The sequence below is a fragment of the Pseudorasbora parva genome, chromosome 11, assembly GCF_024679245.1.
Source record: "Pseudorasbora parva isolate DD20220531a chromosome 11, ASM2467924v1, whole genome shotgun sequence".
Taxonomy (NCBI): domain Eukaryota; kingdom Metazoa; phylum Chordata; class Actinopteri; order Cypriniformes; family Gobionidae; genus Pseudorasbora; species Pseudorasbora parva.
In genome coordinates this window covers 15139756-15167605 of record NC_090182.1, presented here as the reverse complement: position 1 = coordinate 15167605, position 27850 = coordinate 15139756, and the positions used below count along the sequence as shown (strand labels likewise).

Sequence of the window (27850 nt, the reverse complement as noted above, 5' to 3'; positions counted from 1 at the left end):
ATTGTCTTTTTAAATCAAGTCAGCTGTCACTTGACTTTGCATGAGACCCTGGGCGGTCGCACACTTGGCGCCCTTGTGACAGTACTAACGTTACATGTTAAACCCGCTTGCCATAACTGTCTGACATATTACACTTATGCGTGGCATGGCCTAATTTCCAACCACTCACAAAATGCGCTAAGAAAACTTGAAGCATGAAGCATGTCGGAGCTTGTGTATTTTAATCGAGACCAATAAATTGTGTTTTATCCTCATATGACTTCTTGTGGTCGGCTACCTTGCAAAGAACGAACCGTCTCTCTAAAATGGAGGAAGTTACGCCTTTGTTAGGACAAGGAAACAAATGGCGTGAGGGTTAAAAAGCAAATGCTCACTGTGGTATCGTTCCATGCACCCAACAAGCACCGCGTTGGCTGTGACTGTGCATGACGATTTGGGGGAAAAGTTAAAATCGCGTTTGTTTGCAACATTGTCCACATGCATTTTCTTAAAGTGAGAGATGTACCTGGTGGGAAATAGTGAATCGGGTTAAGTGGATGTACACTTACTGGGGGGGTTGGGTATGTGCTATGCCGATTGGTCGCTCTTACCAGCACACACACACAGAGGCAGTCAGGGCTTGTTTTAACACATACACACACACATACAACCAGGGGCACTCGGCAAGCGGGGCAAACAATCATGTATTTCAATAGAAATCGTGGCCGCTAAAAAAAAACGTGCTTTCGATGTATTGACGTGGTGCTTCGGGGGAAAGTGACAGGCGCTCAGTTTCAGTCTCGTTTATTTATTAATCTCCATTTTTGATGTTGGAGAGAGAAATGAGTGCTGAGGCCGGGCCTACTGGTGCAAATGCTGCTGGGATTTTGCAGATCCGCTTTCACAAATTGACCAAAAGTAACGCTACATGCTCGAATTTGAAGGGCTTTCCGGTGGTTTTGTCGTGACCGAGTCGTAAATGGTAAGAAACCGGGTTATTTCTCTCCTGTACCTTTTGTATTTGGTGCATTTTTATCTTACCGTCGTGGGTTACTTTACTGCTGTATGACTGTATGGGAACTGTTGATGCACATGATGATAATGTAACACTTTAAGCAACGTTTTCACACTGAAATCGCGGCAGAGGTCATCGTTAAACAGTCCAGCAGGGGCATATCAAAGTGCCTTCGATATAGCGATTCATGTCGAGTTTTTCAAGCTTTTTTATCTTTGTCTTGATGGATTCTTGACAAGACGGCCTACGAGGTTTGCGGCTTAAACCCGAGTAGCGACCCTGTTACAAAAGCCACTTTAAGATGCTAGCTCTGTTTTGGAACATGATAGCTGGTTTCTAACCGGTGTAAGATTGTCATTAGCAGGTCGACCGGCTATAATGCTCTAAAAACCATCTTGACCATCTAAACTGGCATCTGGTTTATGCTGGTCTAGTGTGGTCGTCCAACTCGCTCCAGTTCAGCTCAATCTGTATTTTCAGCAGGGATATTGCATGTGCATTCTGGTGTTTTGCAATATTACAGTGTTTAAAAATGTCAATAATGTGTAATCTTTTTGTTTGGTGCTTAATTGTTAAATTGTTGAATCATTTGGTTAAATGCACAACTCATGTTCGGTGGCCAGTTGCAACAACCCCCTTAGAAGTTCAGAAATCCCTAAGTTATAATTCTAAGGGTTATATTATCTTAAAAACATTCTAAAAGCATTTCCCTGTTTATTTTGTTGCAGGATGGAGCCATGACAACATGAATCAGTCCTATAAAGTGGCTGGCAGGGATGGCTTGGAGTGTCGTGGCAATCCACAGGAGTCCAAGGGACTTGATAGCCGCATCAGCTCCTGTGGACCCCATGGCACAAAGCGACAGGGGGACCAGGGGTCTGCCATGCATTTCTTGAACTCTGGGTACAAATTCTCCGCATCGCAGTTCGCGTACAATCAAAGAGAATCCACTTCCAACTACAGCCCGTTGAGGAGACTTCAGGACCTGACCACTATGGTGAACCATGCGGACATGAGTTTACAGGACAAGGACTTTCACGGGCGAAATAAATTGCTCATGCACAATCCCATCGGTGGCAGTGAGTTCGGAATAGGCCTTTACCACGCATCCAGTTCGCAAGGAAACACTGACAGGACTGCTATTCAGGATCTGGACAAAAATGGTTTCTCACCAGTAAGCTCTGATAGCTTGGAACACTTTCCATCTATCCCAAATGGATTTTTGCATTTTGAGTCAACACTGTTTGACAGTGGGGACAGCAAGGATAATGATGAGGATGTGGATGCCGGGGGAAAAGCAGTGGCACCATTTAAAGATGCGTCAAAGAAATGCCAGAAACGAAATCTGGTCAATACAAAATCTCTGAGCAGTCACAGGCTGGACCTAAGTACAAACAAACATGGAAGTTGTAACCGTGTTGCTAAAAATACAGTGAAGTCTGACCCTCCTGCTAGTCCCTCACATTTGCCTGTTGAGGTCATGATGGAGGATTTTGATAGTATGGATGATTATTCAGACAGTGACTGCGATCTACCTGGCACTGGGAACAGCGCTTCAATATTTAACTCTGGTCTCTCTAAAAGACCAAATTCACCTAGTGACTCCCATTCAAATCCTGTAAGATGATTTTATATTCAACTGATTTGTTTTGTTGTCTTGATTGTGGTTTTTCCCACAATCAAGGTGTACAACAGATGTACAAAAACAGGTGTACAATATGGATATAGTGTTACCACTTAAGAACATGCTGTCGTCCAGGAAGGGAAATCCATATATAATCCCGAAGGGATGTACCAAAATAAATTCTGGTCTGAAAATTCAGTATGCAACTGAAGCCAAAAATAATTAATAAATTAATAATCTGTAATCAATCAAGCTTATTTAATAATCAACACTCAAATAGCTAAAACTCATTTGTATAAACATTTAAATTGCATAATAAGGCAGTTTTTTGTTTCTACTCCAATTTGTGAAATATAAACATTTAAACGTTAATAAACTCTAATAACTTGTCTTCAAGACAGATTTATTCAAACATATATTAAATAATGATGCCACTAACAGGTTAAGTAATAAATATATAATACAGTACACATATTTAACAAAATGCCCTACCCTAGAGTTATGATTTTGTGGACATTGAATAGCTGAAATTTCAGTGCACCCTTTATATATATATATATATATATATATATATATATATATATATATATATATATATATATATATATATATATATATAATGGAGTTTATATGCACACATAGTGGGGTCCAAAGGTCTGAAACCACATTACAAATCTGATTCAAAATCATATTTAAACCTTGTAATAAACATTAAATTCAAAGAAATGTTATGACATTTCGTGACAAGATTCTACAGAAGTAACTAAACAGCTAATCAAGTTTGAGAAATTTGAACTAATTTGTCTTTTTGCTTCCATTGAAGCAAAATATGCTCAAATCATGCTGGAGAACATGATCAAGTTTTACACAAATCTGTTAGGCACCTTGAGTGCTGCTATTATTAAAGCAAAATAGAGTGTTTTATAATGGACAAAAAAAAACCCAGTTGTATTCAGTCAGAAAAATGTTGAATAGAAACAATTCCTCTGGTAGTTTTGTATGTATTAATTATTTAAATTTTAAATATTTAAATTTAATTAAGCTTAATTTGCACACTATAAACACAAACATATCATAAAACACAAGGTGCAGTGTAACAGATCTCAGTACCTTTTTAAGCTGACAGAAAAACTGTCAATTGACCACAGTAACCAACTGATGCAGATAAATTAAAAAAATGTATTTATCCAGTATGTAAGTCTATCATTATAAAATGTTTAATCTGATAAACAATGCTGCCTCAATATGCATTAGATTTTATATATATGCTAATAAGTATCAGTATTTATATCTGCGTAGTAATATTTTGCTTGGTACCATAGTAGAAAAATTTGTGCAGTTTTTGTGTGCATTTGTGTAGGTTTTTAAAGTTAAAATATTTTCTCTTATCTTAGCTTAATATGCAGAAACTCAATTTTTTAGTTTGATTTGTCTAAAAGAGTAGACAGTGGGTCTGTCACAACATTGCTTTGCCACAGCAACATTAGCTAAACCAGTAGTGTGAATTTGGGATGGGACTAACTGTTTTTTAACCAGTCGCGCACAGGGGAAGTGTTTGGGTAACTTTGAAAAATGTTCATTATTTTTGCAATTCTCTGTAGTGAAATTAGTGGTGCATAAATTACACAATTTGACTTCAGCAACACATTTGCAACTTGTAGGCTGAGGTATGTTTATTTATAGTTGGTATTGGCCAGTTGTTTTTAAATTTGCAAGTTGTCATGAACAGAAGTCATTTGTTTTGCTTTCCCTTAAGCTGAACGCAATTGAACCACAAAGTTGTACTGAATTGTTTACTAGTAGTTCAATTTTATGTATTTTTTCCCAGTGGAGCAGAGGTGTACACTCAGTGTTTGTTGGTTCATACTTCTTTTTTTAAACTTTATCTGGTCATGATCTTTGTCACAGTTTGGACAATGGCCGTAGTATGCACTAGACCTGTATTTTACCCACTTGTGTGGGTTGAGTTAAGTTGTCACCCACAAAATGCTCTTTTTTCAAAGTTGAGAGTATCTGAAATGCTAAAAGAGTAGCCTAAACAAACAGTTTAAATGGTTAATTCACCCAAAAATGAGATTGATGTCATTAATGACTCACCCTAATGCCGTTCCACACCCGTAAGACTTCTGTTTATCTTCGGAACACAGTTTAAGATATTTAATATTTAGTGCGACAGCGTATCCAAGTGTATGCATTATCCAGAAAGCTAATAAAAACATCATCAAAGTAGTCCATATGTGACATCAGTGGGTTAATTAGAATCTCTTGAAGCATCGAAAATACATTTTGGTCCCAAAAATAACAAAAACTACGACTTTATTCAGCATTGTCTCTCTTCCTTGTTTGTGTTCAAACCTCAAATAAAGATTCAAACGGTTGTGAATCAGTGAATCGATCAATGATTTGGATCGCATGCCAAACTGCTGAAATCACGTGACACTGGCGATCCGAATCATTGATCGATTCACTGATTCATAACCGTTTGAATCTTTATTTGAGGTTTGAACACAAACAAGGAAGAGAGACAATGCTGAATAAAGTCGTAGTTTTTATTATTTTTGGGACCAAAATGTATTTTCGATGCTTCAAGAGATTCTAATTAACCCACTGATGTCACATATGGACTACTTTGATGATGTTTTTATTCCCTTTCTGGACATGGACAGTTTGGATATGCTCTTGGACTAAATATAAAATATCTTAAACTGTGTTCTGAAGATGAATGGAGGTCTTACGGGTGTGGAACGACATTAGGGTGAGTCATTAATGACATCAATTTCATTTTGGGGTGAACTAACCCTTTAAGCAGTCTTGTCTCGTGTGATTGATTTTTGATAAATGACCATTGAAATAATTTTTTTATTTTAGTCCAACAGCCCAAAGAAGAAGCAGCTCCCAGGTGTAAAGTACTCTGTTGGAGATGTTGTGTGGGCCAAATTCAACCGCAGACCCTGGTGGCCCTGTCATGTAACCACTGACCCACAGATTGAAGTGCACACCAAAATGAAAGGTGATTTATTTTATTTTATCTTAGAGGATGCTTAATTTTTTTAAATATTTTTTCATCTGATGTGACATTGAGATGGTGGGGGACATGTTATTATCAAAAAATATATATTTTTTGGTTTTGTTTACACTTTATTTAAAGAGACGTTGTTACAGTGTAATTGCACAAATACAGAGTAATATTAATTACCTACCTGTATTTACTTTAGGGATAAATTTAGGGTTTGGTTTAAGCTCGAAGTATACTTTCGCATGACGTAATCGTTTTGGGAATCGGCCATCATCAGGAGGCACACACTGTACGCATGCAGCACAATTTTTGTGTCCGCACAGGTGGTGCATGTACAACATTGAATTTCAAGACTATTTGTCTGTATCATTAAAAGAACAACTTTTATTCCATAAGTATAAGACAAACAACTAAGTGTAAATGTTATTTTTTACTTTTCAAGAAAGTAAATGCTTATGTACTAATTTATAATTCTATTGGCAATGCAACAGGATATTTAGAATTTTTTCCACTTCTGTAACCAAAATGTCTTCTAGGTTAACTTTTCTCAGAACCCATTGTTGTCATATTGTTACAGAATGATGACATTTTCTTGCAGATCCCAGTCGTCGGCCATGCCGCCTCTATTTTGTCAGGATGTTTGGGGAGATCATAGATCAAGCTTGGGTCCCGGCAAAAGCCACTTTTCCTTTTGAAGGAGGTCATCAGTTTGAAAAACTCCCTGTTCTGAGACGGAGAGGAAGACAGAAGGACAAAGATTACAAATACACGGTAGTGTTGCAACTTATAATGCTACAATGCAACTTATAATTGGAACAATAAATGGTTATCAATGAATAACAATGAATGCATTAATGCTTTTAATAGAAAATTTAAAGTATTTGTTCATTCTGCAGGTTCCTAAGCGTCTAATGCCATCATGGAAAGCTAGTGTCTTGGAGGCAGAGGCAGCACTGACCAAATGGTTGAAAAGTGAACCTCCATTGTCTTTAGATCATGATGTGCACATGCCTATTACAGAAGAAAAGGCACCAAAAAGTCCCACTTGCCCAATGTCTAATACACAGTCCACATCATCAAGCTCACTTTTGACCAACGGACTAGATGCATCTGTTAAGAACAGGGGAAAACCTGACACTGGAAGCAAAAAGAAGGCAACTAGAAAGAAAAGCTTAACTGTAAAATCTCTTTTGAAACTAAATGATAGGTCTTTATCATCTAAATCAAAATCAAACCCATCATCAGACAACTACAAACCTTCCACAGCTGCTGAACGACACAAATCAGACCCCCTAGATAGTCCGTATTCAGATATTGACTCTGTCCCGAGGATTCTGTGCCCCAAACGTTCAGAGGAATTAATGCAAGTAGAGGTGGCAAAAGAACCATGCACTAAACCTAAGAAAATACAGCCAAGTAAAAAGACGACAAAAGCCATTGCGAACAAGCCGGTGAAGAAAACAGAGTCTAGTTCAAAATGCACAACAAACAGTAAGCTAAAGAAGTCAGCGCCCAAAGATAAAACACTTAGGGCTACGAACTCCAGACAGAAGGAAAGCAGTTCCCCAGGGTCATCAGATGGGTCTTTTGCCATGCACTCTTTCTATTTTCCTGCCAGCAGTGGCTTAATGTCAAGAGCACTTGCCGCCAGCGAAGAAACCGAGGAAAAAGACTTAAGTCAGGAGCCAAAGTCTCTCTCACCATGTGATGGAGATGAATGCTCAGAGATTTACAACAAGTGCTCATCCCCCATTGACCATTCTAAGTTGTTAAAACAACAATGGGAGGTAAAAACGGAGGCCAGTGAAGAGTCCACTGATGCCTCCATCTCCCACACACCCCCAAACCCAACTCTTATTAAATTTACCAGAATCCGAAAGGAGAAAAATGGCGTTCATAATGGACCCCGACATAAAGGACCCAAATCAGAAGTGACTGAATCCTCCCCTAATTCTGTTAAAAACGAGAGCATGATCTCGGACACATCATCTTCATCCATCCCGTCTCCTTCTGTCTCTCCCATGGATGCTTTCCAGGATATGAAGGAGCTTTCTTTCAGGTCTCTTGTCAAAGAGGAATGCAGTTCAGGAGAATCTTCGCTCCGTGCGGATTCAAACTACAAATTCAGCACTTTCCTAATGCTCCTGAAGGACATGCACGATAGCCGGGAGAAGGAAGGGAAGCCTTTAACACTTCCTCCCACATCTCCATCCTCTCTTATTAAGGAAGAACCTTCACTGATCTCACCTGGAGAAGATGCAACGAATGAGGTGCCTTGTGAAAAGGACTGGAAGGCGATTGCGGATCAGAACAGTCGGCAGGGTAAGACGTCAACGCCAAACAGCTCAAAACAGAGCAAGGCTAAGCCAAAATCAGCTGCAAAAAAGGAGATTCAAAAAGATGAAGATGATGAAGGAAACAGTTTAGCCTCTCCTCTAAAGAAGCATAACTCCTCAATAGGTTTGGATGCACTTGAAAAGGGTTTGCCTCTGTTAGGGGAACTTTCTAACTCTCACAGTGATGCTGTTCCTGATGTCTGTGGCAAGGGCACCATCTCCAAGGTTGCTCCTAAAAAGCGATGGCAAAAATTTGAGTGTGGCATTGGGAAAAGCACCAAGGCAAAAAGTGATTCGGTTAGTCTGAATCCAGATGTAGTGAAGGTGTCCCCAGAGCTAAATGGAGTCTTCAAAGACACTCTTCAAGAAACTGCTCATTCTGACAGTCCTGATAAAAAAGATGCTTCAGGTAAACTCTGAAATAATAACTCTCAAAAGTTCACAAAATCTCATAAATGTTTAGTGCAAAATTCAATAAATTCTTCTGTTCTCAGAAAACAAAAGACTCAGAAAACCAAGCAAGAGGCTGATTGAATGGAGTGAAGAATATGATCAAATATTTTCCACAAAGAAGAAAACAAAGAAAACCCCTGATTCCTGTAAAACAGTAAGCTAAGTTTACAATACTATTCTACAAGACATAACAGTGTTTCTGTTGACCCAATGGTCTTGAACCTGCAAACTGTTTTGAAATAAATTAATAATATTCTTTCATGCCTTTCTTGAAGGGATCTTGCATCACCAACACTAATGCTGCACAGCCGGCATCAGAACAGATTGAACCTGATAGTTTAAGCTCTTCACTTGAAAAACCCTCTGAGCAGGCCACAGAAGATGAGCAGAAACAACAACCAGATGGTCTCGTCCCATCTTTACCGTTATCACCACCCTGTGGAGGCACATCGTTAGACAGAGAGTCCTGTGAGAAGAAATCTGGTAAGAATGTGTAGTTTAAGACACCTTGTGTCTCAAACTTTCAGCTGTATGTACAGTGCACCCAGGAAATATTTACAGCGCTTAACTTTTGCCACATTTTGTTATGTTACAGCCTTTTTCCAAAATTGGTACTTTTAAAGTCATTTAAGGGGGTACTTCAGCACTGGGAAGATGAATCTGTATTTAAACGGGGTCATCAATGTAGTAGAGATGTGAAATTATTATTGAATTTGGTGCCTTCTAGACTGAGAAAAGACAGAAAATGTATTTTTGTCTCATGGGGATGAAAGACTACAATTCCCAGAATGCTTTGCTGCCCTGTGTGGCCATTCTCAAAGCCACCAACTTGATTACTGTGACTGAGTTGGAGAAGACAAAAAACTGAACGTGTCTGTTCAATATAATGAGTGAGTCACCGATACAAAGAGTTCTACTGATACAAAGCCATTATGCTAATCACTGAAGTAACCCTTTAAATTGATTTTTTTTTAAATGACAATGTGAAAGAAGTTTATTTGAAATCTTTGCAAATTTGTTACAACAACAAAAAAAATCACATGGATATAAGTATTCACTGCCTTTGCCACTCAAAATTGAGCTCATGTGCATCCTGCTTTTACTGATCATCCTTGAGATGTTTCTACAGCTTGATTAGAGTCCACCTGTGGTACATTCAATATACATTCAACCTTCTATATTAGGTCTCACAGTTAACAGTGCATGTCAGTGCACAAACCAAGCCATGAAGTCCAAAAAAGAAATTCTGCAGCATTGAATGTCCCAATGAGCACAGTGGCCTGCATCATTTGTAAATGATAAACCACCAGGACTCTTCCTGGAGCTGGCCACCTGGCCAAAATGAGTGATCAGGGGAGAAGGGCCTTAGTCAGGGAGGTGACCAAGAACCCAGTGGTCACTCTGATAGAGCTCCAGTGTGTCTCTGTGGAGAAAGATGACTCTTCCATAAGAACAACCATCTCTGCAGCACTCCACCAATCAGGCCTATATGGTAGAGTGGCCAGACGGAAGCCACTCCTCAGTAAAAGGCCACCTGGAGTTTGCCAAAAGGCACCAGAAGGACTCAGACCACAAGAAACAAAATTTACTGGTCTGATGAAACAAAGGTTGAACTCTTTGGCCTGCATGGCAAGCGTAATATCTGGAGAAAACCAGGCACCACTCATCATCTGGCCAATACCATCCCTACAGCGAAGCATGGTGGTGGCAGCATCATGTTGTGGGATGTTTTTCAGTGGCAGGAACTGGGAGACTAGTCAGGATCGAGTGAAAGATGAATGCAGCAATGTACAAAGACATCCTTGATGAAAACCTGCTCCAGAGCATTCTGAACCTTAGATGAATGAATCTAAGCACACAGCCAAGATAACAAAAGAGTGGCTATGGAACAACTCCGTGAATGTCCTTGAGTCCCAATTGAACATCTCAGGAGAGATCTGAAAATGGCTGTGACACTCCCCATCAAACCTGATGGAGCTTGAGAGGTCCTGCAAAGAAGAATAGGAGAGAGGCTGTGCATACCCACCCCCCACCCCCCCTTATTTTTTAATAAATTAGCAAAGATTTCAAACAAACTTCTTTCAAGTTGTCAGTATGGGGTATTGTTTGTAGAATCAGGGGAACAAAATAATAAATTGAATAAATTTTCGAATAAGCCTGTAACAACAAAATGTAGAAAAAGTGATGTGCTGTGAATACTTTCCGGATGCACTGTATAAACACACTTTATATTGCTTTTGCGGCATCCTCAGATCGAAAGAGGCCACGTAAGCCTGTGCATAAAATTCTAGACTGCAGCTTTGAGGGAGATTCTGTAAAGGTCCCAAAGAAAGAGGTGAGTGCTGAATTTGTGGTCTTGATATGATTTACGAAAATTATTACATGTTTTGGGGTCTTTTTTGCATTTGTTTGTTTTTCTTTTACTTCTGCTATTTAAGGAGAGTGAACCACAAGATAACAACCAAGACGACTCGGGTGTCAAAGATTTGCAGGTAATGTTTTGGGATGCACTTAAAAGGGTTTGTTCACCCAAAAATTACTCGGCCTAGTGTCGATCCAAACCGTAAAACTTTTGTTCATCTTTGAAACACAAATTAAGATCTTTGTAATGAAATCCAAGAGCTTTATATCCCTCCATAGACAACTACCACTTTGACACTTCAAAACACAAAGTGGTGGGTAAAACGAGAATGAACCTCATTGGTTCTAGCAGAAGCTCAAGCATGCAGCGTAATACATGAGAATAAACCTCATTGTTTATTGATAAAGTTCAAGCGTGCTACTTAACATCAGAATGAACATCATTGGTTCTTGCGGAAGCTCAAGCGTGCTGCCTAACACAGTTATCGACTTCAACTAATGTGTGAGTTGATAAATGTTTATAAATGTGAATAAAAGCCTAAAATCAATCTGTTTGTCATATACTGATTTGTCTCTTTAGAAAATTTGGTCTAAACCGCTCAACTCATGGATTAGTGTTAAGATCTTTTTATTAACTTTTTAACGTCTAAATGGTAGCGGTCAATTGAGAGTATAGAAGGCTTTTAGATTTGAACAAATGTCTTGCGGGTTTGGAACGACGTGAGTAAATTACACTATTTTTGGGTGAACTGTCCTTTTAAACTGAGTGTTTTTTAATGGTAATAGGCATTAAATCAAATGCCTTTTGTCAAATGTATTTTTAAATTACTAATGTAAATGTAATGTTTCAAAAAATAATTTATCCATTGTTAAATAGTAATACTGTCTGACAAGTGATGCTACTGATGTTTTTATAGAAACCAGAAGAGCCTGGACCTACGGCATCAAGCCCTTGTGCTGCATCAGGTTTGTTTTTCATGCGTAACTATATTTTGTCATGTATTTGTTGTATTTTATTGAGAATATTCTAAATGATCCACCATTGTATTTTTGAAAAATGTACAATGAGATTTATTTCTGACATCCTCAGCGGCAGCACAAAGCGAGGAAGAGATAAGAACATTGTCCCCAATCCAGGAGGACACACCTAGTGTCTGCCAGAACCAGCTTGAAGGAGAGCAGTGTAGCCCATCAAAGCCTCAGGCAAAGGAGCCACACACTGATGGCGAGGACTCTCTAATCTCTGAGGTCATTATTATAAACTACACATTTTTCATCAGATGCCATCAGTTAATCAACCTTGTGTCATTCCAAACCTGTATAAGTTTTCCCATGTTATATTCAAAATACATTTATATATATATAGATTTATATGTATATGTGTGTGTGTGCATACGATACATACCTGCATGCATACCTGCATACCTACCTAGCTGTTTTTTTGTTTAATTTTCAGGTTTTTGGTGCAGGACTCAATGATAGTGCTTTTTCAAGCAGAGATTCTTTATCAGGTGACTTCTTGACAAATCGAAAATCAGGGGAGCGAGGCGGAGGTGCGTCGTTGAAGGAGAATGTTTGCCAGGTAAAAATATTTGATATACCAAATACTGGATGTAGTTAATAATTTTAAATTTTGTTTTGTTTAGGAGCTTGGTCATATTGATACACACCATGCAAAAGTTTCGCACTCAATAAGATTTTTTTAAATTTCTTTTAAAGAAGCTTTTTATTATTAAATTGATCAAAATTGGTAATGAAGAAAAAATCAATTTCAAATGAATGCTGTCCTTTCTACTTTTCTGTTCATCAAAGATCCTTACAAAAAGGTTTGCTCACTAAATCAGCATAAATACCCACTTTTGGGACTTTAGCTTATTCACCGTATCCCCCAGAGTTAAAAAATTCCACTATTATATAGTATTATAGTAGTATTATATAGTAGTATTATATAAATACTGTTTTCATCTCCGCTCGTGCCATAACCCTGTCCGACGCACCCACCGCTAGCTTAGCACAAAGACTGAAGGTAAATGGCTTCATCTAGCCTACTTCTCGATAAGTGACAAAATAACACCAACATTTGCCTATTTGCTTGTTGTGATGTGTATAGTTACATTGTGTACTAAGATCGACGGAAAATTAAGTTGCAACTTTTAATACTGATATGGCTTTGGACTATACGCTCATTGCTGCCGTGCCATCGCACCTGAAAATAGTCCCCAGCATGCTCTCTGTGCAAGCAGGTTGTTACGTGGGTTATTGATGGAAGTTAGCCTATTTTCAGGCACTGCATAATATCATTGCACCGCTGCACTCATGGTATGGCAGCAAAGTTTCCTGATTATTACGCAGGAATGAGAGTACAGTTCCTAGCCATATCTTTCTAGAAAACTGCAACTTTTCATTTTCCTTCGGTCTTAGTACACAATATAATACTATAAACTTTAAGTAAAAAAGTTGTACTTTTTAGTTAAGTTAAATATTAAGTTAAGTATTTAGTTAAGTATAAAAGTTGTACTTTATTTTAAAAGTGGTGTGCATAAGTCATAAAAAAACTGGTAACACTTTACAATAAGGTTTCATTAGTTAACATTAATGCACTGCACTTATAAAGCATTTATTTATCTTTGTTAATGTTAATTTCAACATTTACTAATGCATTATTAAAATCTTGTTAACATTATTTAATGAACTGTGAACTAACATGAACAAACCATATACAGCTGGATTTTTATTAACTAACAAGATTAACAAATACAGTAACAAACTGCTCATGGTTAGTTCATGTTAGTTAATACATTAACTAATGTTAACTAATGAGACCTTTTTGTAAAGTGTTGCCAAAACACTTTTGAACGGTAGTGTATGGCCTAAAAATTGTTATAGCTGTTCAGTGTAAAACTGTTTTGGGACTATATGGTGTAGGTATGTGAGAAGACGGGTGAATTGCTCCTCTGTGAGGGGCAGTGCTGTGGTGCCTTCCATCTGCAGTGCATTGGCCTCACTGAAACACCTAAAGGCCGGTTTATCTGCCAAGAGTGTAAGACGGGTGAGTGACCAGCACTTAACACATCAGCTACTTCAAATTATGATATTGCAATCGATTCATGAGGCAGTCAGTCCTCAAAAATCCAGTTGCATGAAAAAAAAGTTTAGTTCAATAATGATTACACAGTGAACACATTAAAGTGAACATGAAACGGATGTTGTGACAGTTTTTTTCTTCTCTATTGGAACGTACCTATATCAATGAAGTTTCTGTATTGGATGGTTGTGGTTTGCTATTGCTGTGATCCCATGTGAGTGACAGGCTGTCCTGCTCTCACTCTAGTAAACACGTCTTCAGAGAAGAGAAGAAATGTTGCTGCGAGAGGGGAACTTCTTTTGATTAAAGATTACAAGGGCACATTATTTAAAAAAAAGATGTGTACAGCTAAATAATTTATAATAACTACTGCAGTATTCGGTAAAAAAAAATGTGAAAAAAGAATAGTCAATCTTGATTACATTGTAATACTCTGATTTGAATTTCTACGTCTTTCCTTCCTGTAGGTGTCCACACATGTTTTGTGTGTAAAAAGCCTGACAAGGAGGTCAGGAGGTGTATGATCCCGGTGTGTGGGAAGTTTTATCATATGGAATGCATATTGAAACATTCCCCCACCATCGCTCAAAACCGTGGCTTCCGCTGCTCCCTCCACGTCTGTTTGTCCTGCTACATCACTAACCCCACCAACCCTGGTATCTCCAAAGGTGCCCATCATTCAGCTATTGCATATGCAAAGATTAAAAATTTATTGATTTAAAGAAATAAATCTGTTGTTTGAAAAAAATATAACAAAAGGATGTGTCCGTGATCATAACTTGCCGATCTCACAGGCCGTTTGACCCGCTGTGTGCGCTGCCCTGTGGCCTACCATGCCAATGACTACTGTATGGCTGCCGGCAGCGTTCCATTGGCCAATAACAGCTTCCTGTGCCCCAACCACTTCACTCCACGCAAAGGGTGCAAAAACCATGAACACATTAACGTCAGCTGGTGTTTTGTGTGTTCTGAAGGTACGTACACCAATTGTAACTACAGTGCCTTGCGAAAGTATTCGGCCCCCTTGAACTTTGCGACCTTTTGCCACATTTCAGGCTTAAACATAAATATATGAAACTTTTTGTGAAGAATCAGCAACAAGTGGGACACAATCATGAAGTGGAATTTCTTTTCGTTAATTCCTTTACTTTCAGTGCAGCAAACTCTCTCCAGAAGTTCAGTGAGGATCTCTGAATGATCCAATGTTGACCTAAATGACTATTGATGATAAATAGAATCCACCTGTGTGTAATCAAGTCTCCGTATAAATGCACCGGCACTGGGATAGTCTCAGAGGTCCGTTTAAAGTGCAGAGAGCATCATGAAGAACAAGGAACACACCGGGCAGGTCCGAGATACTGTTGTGGAGAAGTTTAAAGCCGGGTTTGGATACAAAAAGATTTCCCAAGCTTTAAACATCCCAAGGAGCACTGTGCAAGATTATATTGAAATGGAAGGAGTTAGCCTGACAAGCCAGACCCACATCAAGATGTTTGGTCTGGAAACTCACCATAGACAGGGCTCAATCCGAGGGGCGGGATAAATGGTTGTCTTTCAAACTCCCTCTGCACGCGATAGGATATCGCTACACCAACCAGAGCAACGAAGGTGAAACAGAGCTTGTTGAAAGATTAAACATTCACCGTATTCGGTCGGCTAAACTCCGAACACATCTTCCCTTTTTAAGAATGACTTCAGTGCCGTTCTTTGTTCTTTTCTCAGAGAGAAGCTTAACTCCAAGTCTTCCAGAATCGCAGTCAAAGCTGATTCGAAAGACCGCCGCCGTTCGCCAGTTTCTGTGTTTACTAGAAGCACGCAAACGCAACTCGGCCGTCGTCATTATGGCCCCGCCCGCCGACTCTATACACGATGTGATTGGCTCGTCCAGAGTGAGGGGAATACAGCTCAAAAGGGTATTGTGAGTTTCTAGACGACACTTGCGGGCAGATTAAATTTGCTGCCGCTAGGGTGCGTCTAGATTTCTAGGCTAGGAAGGAGTATCAGACCACAGCAAATCTAACAAGACCTGGCCGTCCCTCTAAACTTTCAGCTCATACAAGGAGAAGACTGATCAGAGATGCAGCCAAGAGGCCCATGATCACTCTGGATGAACTGCAGAGATCTACAGCTGAGGTGGGAGACTCTGTCCATTGGACAACAATCAGTCGTATACTGCACAAATCTGGCCTTTATGGAAGAGTGGCAAGAAGAAAGCCATTTCTTAAAGATATCCATAAAAAGTGTCGTTTAAAGTTTGCCACAAGCCACCTGGGAGACACACCAAACATGTGGAAGAAGGTGCTCTGGTCAGATGAAACCAAAATTGAACTTCTTGGCAACAATGCAAAACGTTATGTTTGGCGTAAAAGCAACACAGCTCATCCCCCTGAACACACCATCCCCACTGTCAAACATGGTGGTGGCAGCATCATGGTTTGGGCCTGCTTTTCTTCAGCAGGGACAGGGAGGATGGTTAAAATTGATGGGAAGATTGATGGAGCCAAATACAGGACCATTCTGGAAGAAAACCTGATGGAGTCTGCAAAAGACCTGAGACTGGGAAGGAGGTTTGTCTTCCAACAAGACAATGATCCAAAAGCAAAATCTACAATGGAATGGTTCAAAAATAAACATATCCAGGTGTTAGAATGGCCAAGTCAAAGTCCAGACCTGAATCCAAACGAGAATCTGTGGAAAGAACTGAAAACTGCTGTTCACAAACGCTCCCCATTCAACCTCACTGAGCTCGAGCTGTTCTGCAAGGAGGAATGGGCAGAAATGTCAGTCTCTCGATGTACAAAACTGATAGAGACATACCCCAAGCGACTTACAACTGTAATCTGTAAGCAGCAAAATGAGGCGCTACAAAGTATTAACTTAAGGGGGCCGAATAATTTTGCACGCCCAATTTTTCAGTTTGTTTTGTTAAAAAAGTTTGAAATATCCAATAAATTTCATTCCACTTCATGATTGCGTCCCACTTGTTGTTGATTTTTCTGAAAAATTTACAGTTTCATATATTTATGTTTGAAGCCTGAAATGTGCCAAAAGGCCGAATACTTTCGCAAGGCACTGTATTCTCTTATCAGTGGTGCTTAACTTGCAATATTTACCTGATGGGTGATAAAACTGTCAAAAAATGGGCCCTTAATTCTTTAGGAGGAAGTCTGCTCTGCTGTGAATCTTGCCCTGCTGCCTTTCACCGTGAGTGTCTGAGCATTGACATGCCCCAGGGAAGCTGGTTCTGTAACGACTGTCGAGCAGGAAAGAAACCCCATTACAAGGACATTCTTTGGGTGAAAGTGGGCCGCTATAGGTTTGTGTTTGTTTTAAAAAAAAAAATCCTCCAAAAATTATAGTGCAATATTGATGATATTCAAGGATGCATTTGTGTCAGGTGGTGGCCTGCTGAAGTGACTCAACCAAAAAACGTTCCTGAGAACATCTACCGTATGAGGCATGAGGTGGGGGAGTTTCCTGTACACTTCTTTGGCTCCAAAGACTATGTGTGGACCTATCAAGCTCGCTGTTTTCCCTACATGGAAGGGGATGCCAACAATAAGGAAAAAATGGGAAAGGGTGCAGATGCCATCTATAAGAAAGGTAGTTTTATATTCTAGCATTTATCTAACACGGTGTCCATGGCCATTCCATATCTGACTTTTTAAAAGTTCACTTCCAGACTTAAAGGGTTAGTTCACCCCAAAAAATTAAATGTATGTCATTAATGATTCACCCTAATGCCGTTCCACACCCTTAAGACCTCCGTTCATCTTCGGAACACAGTTTAAGATATTTTATATTTAGTCCGAGAGCGTATCCAATTGTATGCACACTATACTATCCATGCTATCCATACTATCCAAAAACATCATCAGAGTAGTCCATATGTGACATCAGTTGGTTAAAGGGGTGGTTCCATGTTTTTTTTCTAGGCTTGGTTGTGTTTATGGGGCGCAGTATAACATGTCTTAATACTTAGCCATATTTTTCTTATATTTTACCTTTATTCCACACCGCTGTCTCCACTGTACTTTGAACGGCTCATTTGCTTCCTGCTTCTATGAAGCCCATCCCTCCGAAAAACACTGGTCTTAGATTGCTTAGATGGCCAAATACAGTTTCATGTATTTTTATTGGCTGAAGTGCCAGGCACAGGTGTCCAGAAATGCCACACCCCTTACATTACGGGCAGAAGCCACTAGCAAGGGCTTATGTTGTCACCAACCCGGGAAGAAGCTCGTTGTAGTCCAAAACCGGATGTTTTTGTAGGCAATAAACTGCCATAACTTTAAAAGACAATATCTCCATTTGCATTGAAATTTCAGCGCTGTAACTTTGCAGATACTGTGTATGCTCAAGCAGCAACATTACACACTAACTAAAGTTAACTAAAGTCCTATGCAACCACAGTTTTTGTAACAAAAACTACGACTTTATTCAGCATGGTCTTCTCTTCTGTGTTTGTTTTCAAACCTCAAATAAAAATTCAAACCGTCAGCTTATTGATTCATGATTCATATCGCGTGTCAAACTGCTGAAATCACGTGATACTGGTGATCCGAATCATGAATAAATCTGCTGATTCACAACCATTTGAATCTTTATTTGAGGTTTGAAAAGGTTTTGAGGTTTTGAAGAAGACAATGCTGAATAAAGTAATAGTTTTTGTTATTTTTGGACCAAAATGTGTTTTCGATGCTTCAAGAGAAATTTCTAATTAATTAACCGATGTCACACATGGACAGTATAGTGTGCATACACTTAGATACGCTCTCGGACTAAACATAAAATATATTAAACTTCCGAAGAAGAATGGAGGTCTTATGGGTGAGGAACGACATAAATTTAATTTTTGGGTAAACTAACCCTTTAAGTTGTGGCTAAAGACAAAACAGAACTGTAAACAATTTTATATATTGTAATTTTTGGGTGAGTGGGTGAGGGAGTGAGTTTGAAGAAAGTTGACTGTTTTATACTTGCATGTATGTATTTTATAATGGCTGACTTCAGTCTAAGCCAGACGCAAGAATCGGGCCCAAAGCAAATAGAACCCATTATTTTAACTGACACTGTCTACACTGGATACAGTATACAGATGCCCATTCAATTTATTGACGTACTCCATGCGCTTGAATCTGTGGACAACAGGACAAATGGAAAAGTGAAAGAACATTAGCTTTGATGTGTCCTGTTTAAGCAGCTCGTTTGCATCTCTGTGGATGGTTTATTTATGTATCCTGGTTCGCATTGGGGGGTTATATGTGTGTTTGGATAATTTGTTCTATGCAATGACCTTAGCCAATCATAACAGTAAGCTGTTTATTGACAAACTTTAAAACAGCCGCCCATTAAAAATGTATAATTTCAGACAGAGGGTCAGAATGATGGTTAAATTTTTTAATATTTTATTTGTTTTTGTCAGTTTTTTTTTACATTATACGTGAACCTCAAGGAACATAGTAGTAATATTTTTTTTTTTTAAATCTGTCATGACTGCTTTAAAATGTGAATTCATTCAATACTAAAAGAAAATGGGTTTAAAGATTTATTTGTTTTATTTTTCTTAGCTTTAAATGAAGCAGCTGAAAGATTCAGGGAACTGCTGGCGGAGAAAGAGATGAGACAGCTTCAAGAAGACAGGAAGAACGACAAGAAACCTCCTCCTTACAAACACATTAAGGTAATGACAACAGAGAGTGAACCATTCCTTTCAGACATATCTTCTGTGTTAATATCGTTCTTAATGCCCCCCCTCTCAGATAGTGACACTGATCTCATGTACACTGATCGATTTTCGCTCAGGTGAACAAACCAATAGGGAAGGTGCAAATAATCACAGCAGATCTATCTGAGATACCACGCTGCAACTGTAAAGCCACAGATGAGAACCCGTGCGGCATTGACTCGGAGTGCATCAATCGCATGCTAATGTACGAGTGTCATCCTCAAGTGTGTCCAGCAGGGGAGCATTGTCAGAACCAGAGCTTCACCAAACGTCAATACACCGAGGTGGAGATCTTCAGGACACTGTCACGCGGGTGGGGTTTACGCAGTGTGTCTGACATCAAGAAGGTGGGCACATTTTACTTGTTACTACCGTTTTATTTAAGGAGTTGACATAAAATGGCAGTGGATAGTAGATAATAGATAAATTAATCTTGACATTCCTACATGGTTGTTTAAGAAATAAGCTACACACTCCATCCATTAGGGTTAGAAGAACTGTTACCAAACATGCCTATTTAAACGTGTGTGTGTGTGTGTGTGTGTGTGTGTGTGTGTGTGTGTGTGTATTAAAAGATGCACAGTTCAGTTCTAACATCACCCGAATCCGCTATTGAAAATAAATCATCACCCACCTTATCCCCTGATTTAGATATCTGCACCCGATCGTCACAATTCTAATTCTCACTGTTAAGTATGATATGGTATTATAAACACGGGTTTTACTCCCTTCCATCTTAAATTGGAATGTCATCGTTTTCATCACTACAACTTCCCGAACACACACAAGAAATTAAATGTTCAACCCACGCAAAGGCTGGATATATGCTTTATTAGTTTGTTATATTCAACTCTTAGGGATAGTTCACCAAAAAATTAAAATTACCGTTATACATTTATCCCCCCGGAGCTGTGTGGTATCAATTGTGAGTATACATTCTTGTAGCATATTTCACTTTACATATAGTGCTCAATGCAATCACAGTCTCTAAACAATGTATAGACATCTACAGTTACCTACTATTATACTGATCTGTCAACACTGTCGCTATATGATAAATTAAAATAAGCTAATAACATCACCGCTTTCTCCAGAGCGACTGTACAGCCGAATCAAATTTTGTTGCAATATTTTCCTGTTTAACACTGTGAAGCTGCTTTGAAACAATCAGCATTGTAAAAGCGGTAAATACATAAAGTTGACTTGACTATTTTAAATAAATATTGTACTTGTAAATATTGATTGTAAAACGTTATACTAAAATAAAAAAGGATACATAGACTTCAAAACAGGGGCAGTCCATTTTTAATATAACTGATTGCATTTGTCTAAAAGAAAAGTGCCATATACACGTAAGATGATTTGAGGGGTAGTTTTCATTTTTGGCTGAACTATCCCTTTAACAGAAGTTACATATCACATACCCAGCACTTGATTTATCCCTAGTTTTCCCTGAAGAGATACTCGTATTTGTTGTGACGCATATTCTACTTTTTAATGTCAAATTATGACACCCACAATTAATTGGAATGTGCTTTATTATTATTCGGACTCGCGGATTATCGGCAGTGTCCACAGATATAATAACCGCAATTCGTGCATCACTAATATGTATGTATATATTATTGACATATTTTTTTACATTAGTTATTTGGTATTATATGTGCACTACTAATTATGTCTCTTTTCCCCATTTAATTACATAATGTCATCAATAGGGAGCTTTTGTGAATGAGTATGTTGGAGAGGTCATTGACGAAGAGGAGTGTCGAGCCAGGATCAAACATGCACAGGAAAACGACATCTGTAACTTCTACATGCTCACACTGGATAAGGTCAGTCACCTGAATCGATTTCTCAATCCAGATCTTCCTGATAAACATGTTCTTCACTTACTTTGACACCGGGCTGTGTTCGTCATGTACGTGCAGGATCGCATCATAGATGCCGGGCCAAAAGGAAACCAAGCACGTTTTATGAACCACTGCTGCCAGCCAAACTGTGAGACACAGAAGTGGACTGTGAATGGAGACACCAGGGTCGGACTGTTTGCGTTAGAGGACATTCCTACAGGTGGGTTTAAATAGATTATATGGTGTTATATATGAAGTAGATAATATGATACTAGAAAGTAGGTGAATGTATATTTAATCATTTTTCGGACCTTCTCAGGTGTTGAACTCACTTTCAACTACAATTTGGAGTGTCTGGGTAACGGGAAGACGGTGTGTAAATGTGGGGCGTCCAACTGCAGCGGATTCCTTGGTGTCAGACCGAAGGTATGGCATGCAGCATGTATTTTAGATTTGTTTATATTCATGATTAAAGTTTTTTTTGTATGTTGTACTTCATTATTTACCTATTCCGCCATGCTCCATGTGACACAATTTTCTCTTCAGAATCAGCCCACATCTGACGACAAGGCACGGAAACTGAAGAAGAAGGCTGCTGGGAAGCGCAAGAGTCAGTTAGAGGTCACCAAGGAGCGAGAGGATGAATGTTTCTACTGTGGTGATGGAGGGCAGATTGTGTCTTGTAAGAAGCCCGGCTGTCCTAAAGTCTATCATGCCGACTGTTTGAATCTGTCCAGGAGACCTGCAGGTGAGTGACTCATTTTCAAACAGCATGAGTCTTTTGAATCTAATTTGTTTAACATGTTTCATTGTCTTATGTTTTTTTTCTTATGTTCTTATGTTTCTTATGTTGAAGTTTCATTATGATGTGTTTCTTTCATGGTAGGCTCCCCCTTTCTTCCTTGTATTGATATTAGTTTGAGAAAATATATTTTTTTTTAATGAAATATTTTACAGTTTAAATGTCTGGGGTCAGTTTTTTTTAATGCTCTCTAAAATCTCATGCCCACCACAGTTGGATTTATTTGTTAAAAAACACAGTAAAAACAGTAATGAAAAAATATATTAAAGGTCCACTGAAATCAAAATTTAAGTTGTTTAGCTTTTAGTATGACTGTGTTAGCCTTAAAGTTATGAATAAGCAGGTATGTTCCAAAACTATGACAAAATTTGCATTTAGGAGATATAAGCATTCAAAATTTACAGTCTCCCACTTCCGTTAAAACGAATCTCAGATTTTGGTGACATCATCGCAGACTTCACTTTCTCGTCAAATCTTCTGTCCAATCCAAATGCTCTCTAGAATCTAAAGCCCGCCCCCTACACTGCTGAAGAGGTGGCTGAAATCGGTCAGTTGTTAACACACATTTACTAATTTCTACATTGTGAAAGGCACATAGCACACTATATATGTGATAGGAAACGATTCAGTGTAAATATGCTTTCATTTGAGGCGAATAAAGTGTTTTCACGTTAGTTTCACACACCGCAGAAGCGCACACATCCCAACGGCTCTGGTCTAAATTTAGACTACAGACACGAGAGTGCAGCGCGGATCATATGCGCAAGTCCGCGCAGACAACAAACATATTGACCCATTTGAATTCTGCACAGAATGCTGCATTTTAAAGCGATATGGAGGAGATTATAATGGTAAACAGTAGGGATGCACGATATTATCGGCACAACATCGGAATCGGCCGATAAACGCTTAAAATATATAAATCGGCATCGGCCAAAATGAAAAAATTATGCCGATATGCCTTGCCGATATGATAACATGTTAATATGCGCCTGCAATAACTCACGTGTGCAAGGAGTGCTACAGCGATGAGACCATGTCAGCACTGCGGTCATTCTTGAAGTGAAAACAACCTAATACATTGCATATACAGTGATTTATATTGACTGTTTTTAAATGCTGCCTTAAATTTGTGAATGCACGTGACCGTCAGCAGCAGATTTGCCTGGTATTCACAACAACTAGACCAAAACGAACCCAAAACAAGCCCAATCGCGTCTCCCCACTCTCTAGCGCGCGCGGCAGCCTCCACAGCAGCAGAAGCTCCTCCAGGTCCTAGTGCCCGACCATCAAATCGCTATATATTTATACATGTAGTGGGGGCGCTGTTGTTACAGTTATACAATGAAAAGTAGAATACACTACTTGTTACACTAACTACTAGAAGTAGTTATACAGTAGAATATTAATAAATTAAAGTTACTTCTTGTTCTGAATAAACAAATCAGTAATGATGTCATAAATCACAAGCAAGACACTTGTACATTAAATACTTTTATATACCGTGTATTATTCTGTAATAAAATTTTAGGAAATGGATGATGAAAAATAATCCAAGGAGCTCTACAATAGGTGTGCACAAATGCTAAATCCCAAAATACAATATTTAGGTTACAGCTGCATCTGGGGTAAAAAAATATTTTTTTATTTTATTTATTATTGGTTAAATGTATTATTGTTATTTTCAGGGCTTTTAATATACTCTTATCATACAAAGAACTTTATTAACATTTATTTATCTTCAACAAGAATCCTTTTAGTAAAGAGACCTCAGAAATCTGAAACCAGAATGAAAAAAAAAAGTTTTTGCTCAAAATGGTGTTGGTTCCAAACAAAGGTAACAAATAAACATATATCGGCGTCGGTATCGGCATCGGCCAAAAGGAGCTGAAAAATATCGGATATCGGCAAAAATCTAATATCGTGCATCCCTGGTAAACAGTGTTATAGGAAACTGGCTTTACCAAACAGAAAAGGTCCACTCTTGCGCTCAAGTCAAACTGTATATTAACGAAACGCTATTGGCTGTTTCAAAAAAGGGGAGGAGCTGCTAACAGCTGAAGCCGTTTCAGCGGAAATTACATCAACACATTGAATAATGTGGTACCTGGCACTTCAGTGGGCCTTTAAGTTTTCAATTTAATATATTTTAAAATGTAATTTATTAAGTATCAATTTCTTTAAAGAAAAATTTTACTGACCACAAATGGTAGTGTATGTTACAGCATGACACAATCATTATTTGCTGTTTGCTATTATTTGTTTGTGTCAAGAGGTATTATGCAGATTAGTGACTGGCTGTCAAGAGTAAAATAATCATGGTTAATCTCCTGATTTTTCACTTTAGTCTTTAGAAAGCAGTATTAAACAGTAGCATATGAATATTTTAATAAATGTATCATACCTAATATATAAAAATGTAACTTAAAAAAGAAAAAAACTCTTTGTGATACCTCTGGGGAACCCTGTGTCTCAGTTTAAACGATTTAATATGACACATTTGTTTTTTGGAAGAAAGAAAACAAAAAAATTATCTTACTAAACTAAAATGTTCTAAATTATTTTCATCACTTTAAAAGAAAGTTTCTTGATATTGTAATGCTAAATAATGGAAAAACTTTTCCACTGAATCCATGTGAATTTTTGTAGGCCGTTGGGAGTGTCCATGGCATCAGTGTAAGGTGTGCAGGAGGGAGGCAGCGTCCTACTGCGAGATGTGTCCTAACTCCTATTGCAAACAGCACCGTGAGGGAATGCTGTTCATATCCAAACTGGATGGCAAGCTGTCCTGCAGCGAGCACGACCCATGTGGCCCCGATCCTCTGGAACCGGGCGAGATACGAGAGTATGTGCCCGCCCTACCCCCGCCACCCAATATGGCAGCATCCGGCAGGATACCACAGCCTGCCCTACCGCCTGCTGCTCCGCTCTTCATTCCTGCCCCAAACAGACCCTCGTTCCAAGCCCAAAGAGACCCATATGCAGACGAGGTGGTGGACAATGTGGTTTTGCCATCCTCTTCCCCTTCTAAGGACATCAAGGAAGAAGATATGAGCGATGAAGGTGAGGTGGTGGAAGGAGTGATCGGGGATGATGGAGAAGATGAAGGCCTTGAGGTTGTGGATGATGATGATGATGATGATGAGGAGGAGGAGGAGGATGAAGAAATGGACTACGAAGGGATGAGGTTTGAAGAAGAAGAGGAAGAGGAGGTGCACTGGGGAGATGAATATGTGGATGATGACTTTGAAGGCACTGAGGACTTAGGGGAAGTTGAGGGGGATGACCAGGAATCATCATGGGATGAGTCTGTTGAAGGAGAAAAGTGAGCTCTCCTGCATTTTTGCTAGACATCCATCTCACGAACACACAAACTCTCTCTCTCTCTGATGAGGACAGCGGGCACAGAGGGTGACCTGCAGGGAAAGTCAGTTGCCGTTTTTCCATTCGGTGCCCAGCTAAATGCGAAGCAACTATTGGGAAAGATGGACATGTGCTACATTCTTAAGCCTTCTTAACCCAAGTCCTCTTGAAAAAGTCCATAAAGAGGGTTGGACCTGGTGCTGTGGGACTGTGACTTCACAGTCCTTTTGTTGGTATATAGTGTCTGGTGCTCTTTTGTGCATTTTTTTTTTTTTTTTTTTTTACATTTTCCTCCTCGACTTGTTTACATTCTCTGATCTAAACAGAAGGATGACCTCACGGGGGGCTGAAATGGGGCACACCATACTGTCTTACGTACAGAATCTGCCATGCATAGATTTTGATTACACTTCATTGATCAACCAATTGGTTTTTTAAGAACATGTCTGATCATTTATAAAAAGAAAATGCAGAACCCCAAAGCAGCTGACCCGTCATCGTGTGATTACAATGACATAGCTACATCATCAGGGTTTACGCTCCATGGGTCAAGGTGCTTGAAATAATTTTTTCAGGTCTGTCTGTTAGTGTCACAGAGTGGCTACATGAGAATGAATAATAGGAGTCCTAGTCCATCTTATCAGCTGATTTGTGAAAAAAAAAAAAGAGTGCTACTGTCTAAAAGGACAAAGAAGTCAGTACATACACAGCTTGATTTCAGTCTTGCATTTGAAACTTTTAGTTAAGTTTTTAAGTCTAGACGAGTGATTTGTATCACCTTTCATTCTCCATGTTTGTGGCCTTTGAGTCTTGATGATTTTAGGAAAGATGACTTTGTACTTCTTAGATAAGATGGATGTTACACAAGGCCCATCTGTACGTCCCCTAGTTTAACCAGTGTCAAAATACTGGTCAAAATCTTAAGATGCTTCATTGCGGTATCCATTCAGAATGTCAAAGAAATTCTCACCCACGTTGTTACAAATTTGTGGGTTATGATCTCTGTTTAGTCAGGTTTGTATGTCTATGAGCAGGTAAACTTTAAAAGGTGCCTCTGAATGTTTTGCACTCTTTCAGAGATCAGGAAATCAGTTATATTCATGAAGCCAGTAACTTTTTTTTTTCATTTTGAGCCATTTAGTAATACCAAGCTAAAAGCTCATTGAACATACTCTTTAGATCTAGGTGATGAAACTTATTTTGTAAGTTCATTGTGGCTGCTTGGTCATCCTCAATTTAGACTCATGTAAGCCATCATGTAAGCATTTATGTTTGGGGAATGCAGATGACCCTTAAAAATGCTTTTTTTCAAACATAAATGCTGTCTTTACCCAAATTATTTTATATTTTTAATAAAAAATATTCACAGACTGGAACTTTTGTTTCCAGCAGTCATATTATGGTTTAACTTTTGCAGCAATATGATTTTAGAATTGAAAAATATCAAACATTTTCTCACCATCACTTTATTCCCAAAAAATTATAAAAGCACCTTTTGTTTGCAATATCATTGTGCACCAGGTACAATCCCTGATTGAAAAACTGCCTCATATAATGAAGTAATGTTTGTATTAACAGAACATGTTTGGAAAAGGAGATATGTTCCATCATCACTGATATTGGATTGTTTGAATATCTAGGCCTTACACTTATTTCTGGCTCTATAGCTCTTTTTGCAACCTAATCACGCAGATGCTTTTCTAAAAAGCATTTTTTATCTTTATCATCATCATCATTGACCTTTGTACTTCTGTTTTCTTAGCTCTGTGTTACTTTCAAAGTCATGCTTTTTGTCTCTGTATTTATGGACCTTGTATAACCTTTTTCTCTTATTTTTTGTTGTCCTTGTTTCTTGTATGTTCGCTAAATCTGCTGCTGTGTTTCAGCACTGTGCCCCCTTGATACCACGAAGAAGACAAAATACAGATAACTGTTTCCTGAGGACATTTTGGGCAAAAAGATTGCTGCCATGTTAGAGACCCATGATTTTGTACTGTACCATGTGCATAATAAATATAAGTAAAATTTTACAATAGACACCATTTTTTTACTGTCCTTATAAGTGGATAGCACCAGGGAGTAGTTTACATTCTGAATGTTTTTTAAATTCTATCAAATGCACAACAATTATTGCTGACAATAAAATGGCGTCGATCAAAATACAAAATCAAGAGTGAAAGACATTACATATTTTCATATGAAAATGTATAAATGTTACCATTCCTATGGGTCCTG

The 27850-nt window shown here is 38.7% G+C and overlaps 1 protein-coding gene across 1 annotated transcript; it reads left to right on the top strand.

Moving 5' to 3' along the window:
- Positions 1-267: 267 nt before the first annotated feature.
- Positions 268-27654, top strand: nsd1a (nuclear receptor binding SET domain protein 1a). Its single transcript, XM_067457195.1, has 24 exons — positions 268-961; positions 1723-2612; positions 5487-5628; positions 6233-6405; positions 6531-8379; positions 8465-8577; positions 8699-8906; positions 10676-10758; positions 10862-10915; positions 11702-11750; positions 11875-12032; positions 12241-12366; positions 13710-13833; positions 14337-14537; positions 14664-14843; positions 17029-17185; positions 17267-17472; positions 19440-19552; positions 19675-19944; positions 21316-21432; positions 21529-21670; positions 21770-21876; positions 21997-22198; positions 24902-27654. Exons 2-24 carry the CDS (start codon positions 1740-1742, stop codon positions 25579-25581), a joined length of 6327 nt encoding a protein of 2108 aa, XP_067313296.1. The 5' UTR covers positions 268-961; positions 1723-1739; the 3' UTR covers positions 25582-27654.
- Positions 27655-27850: the final 196 nt, after the last annotated feature.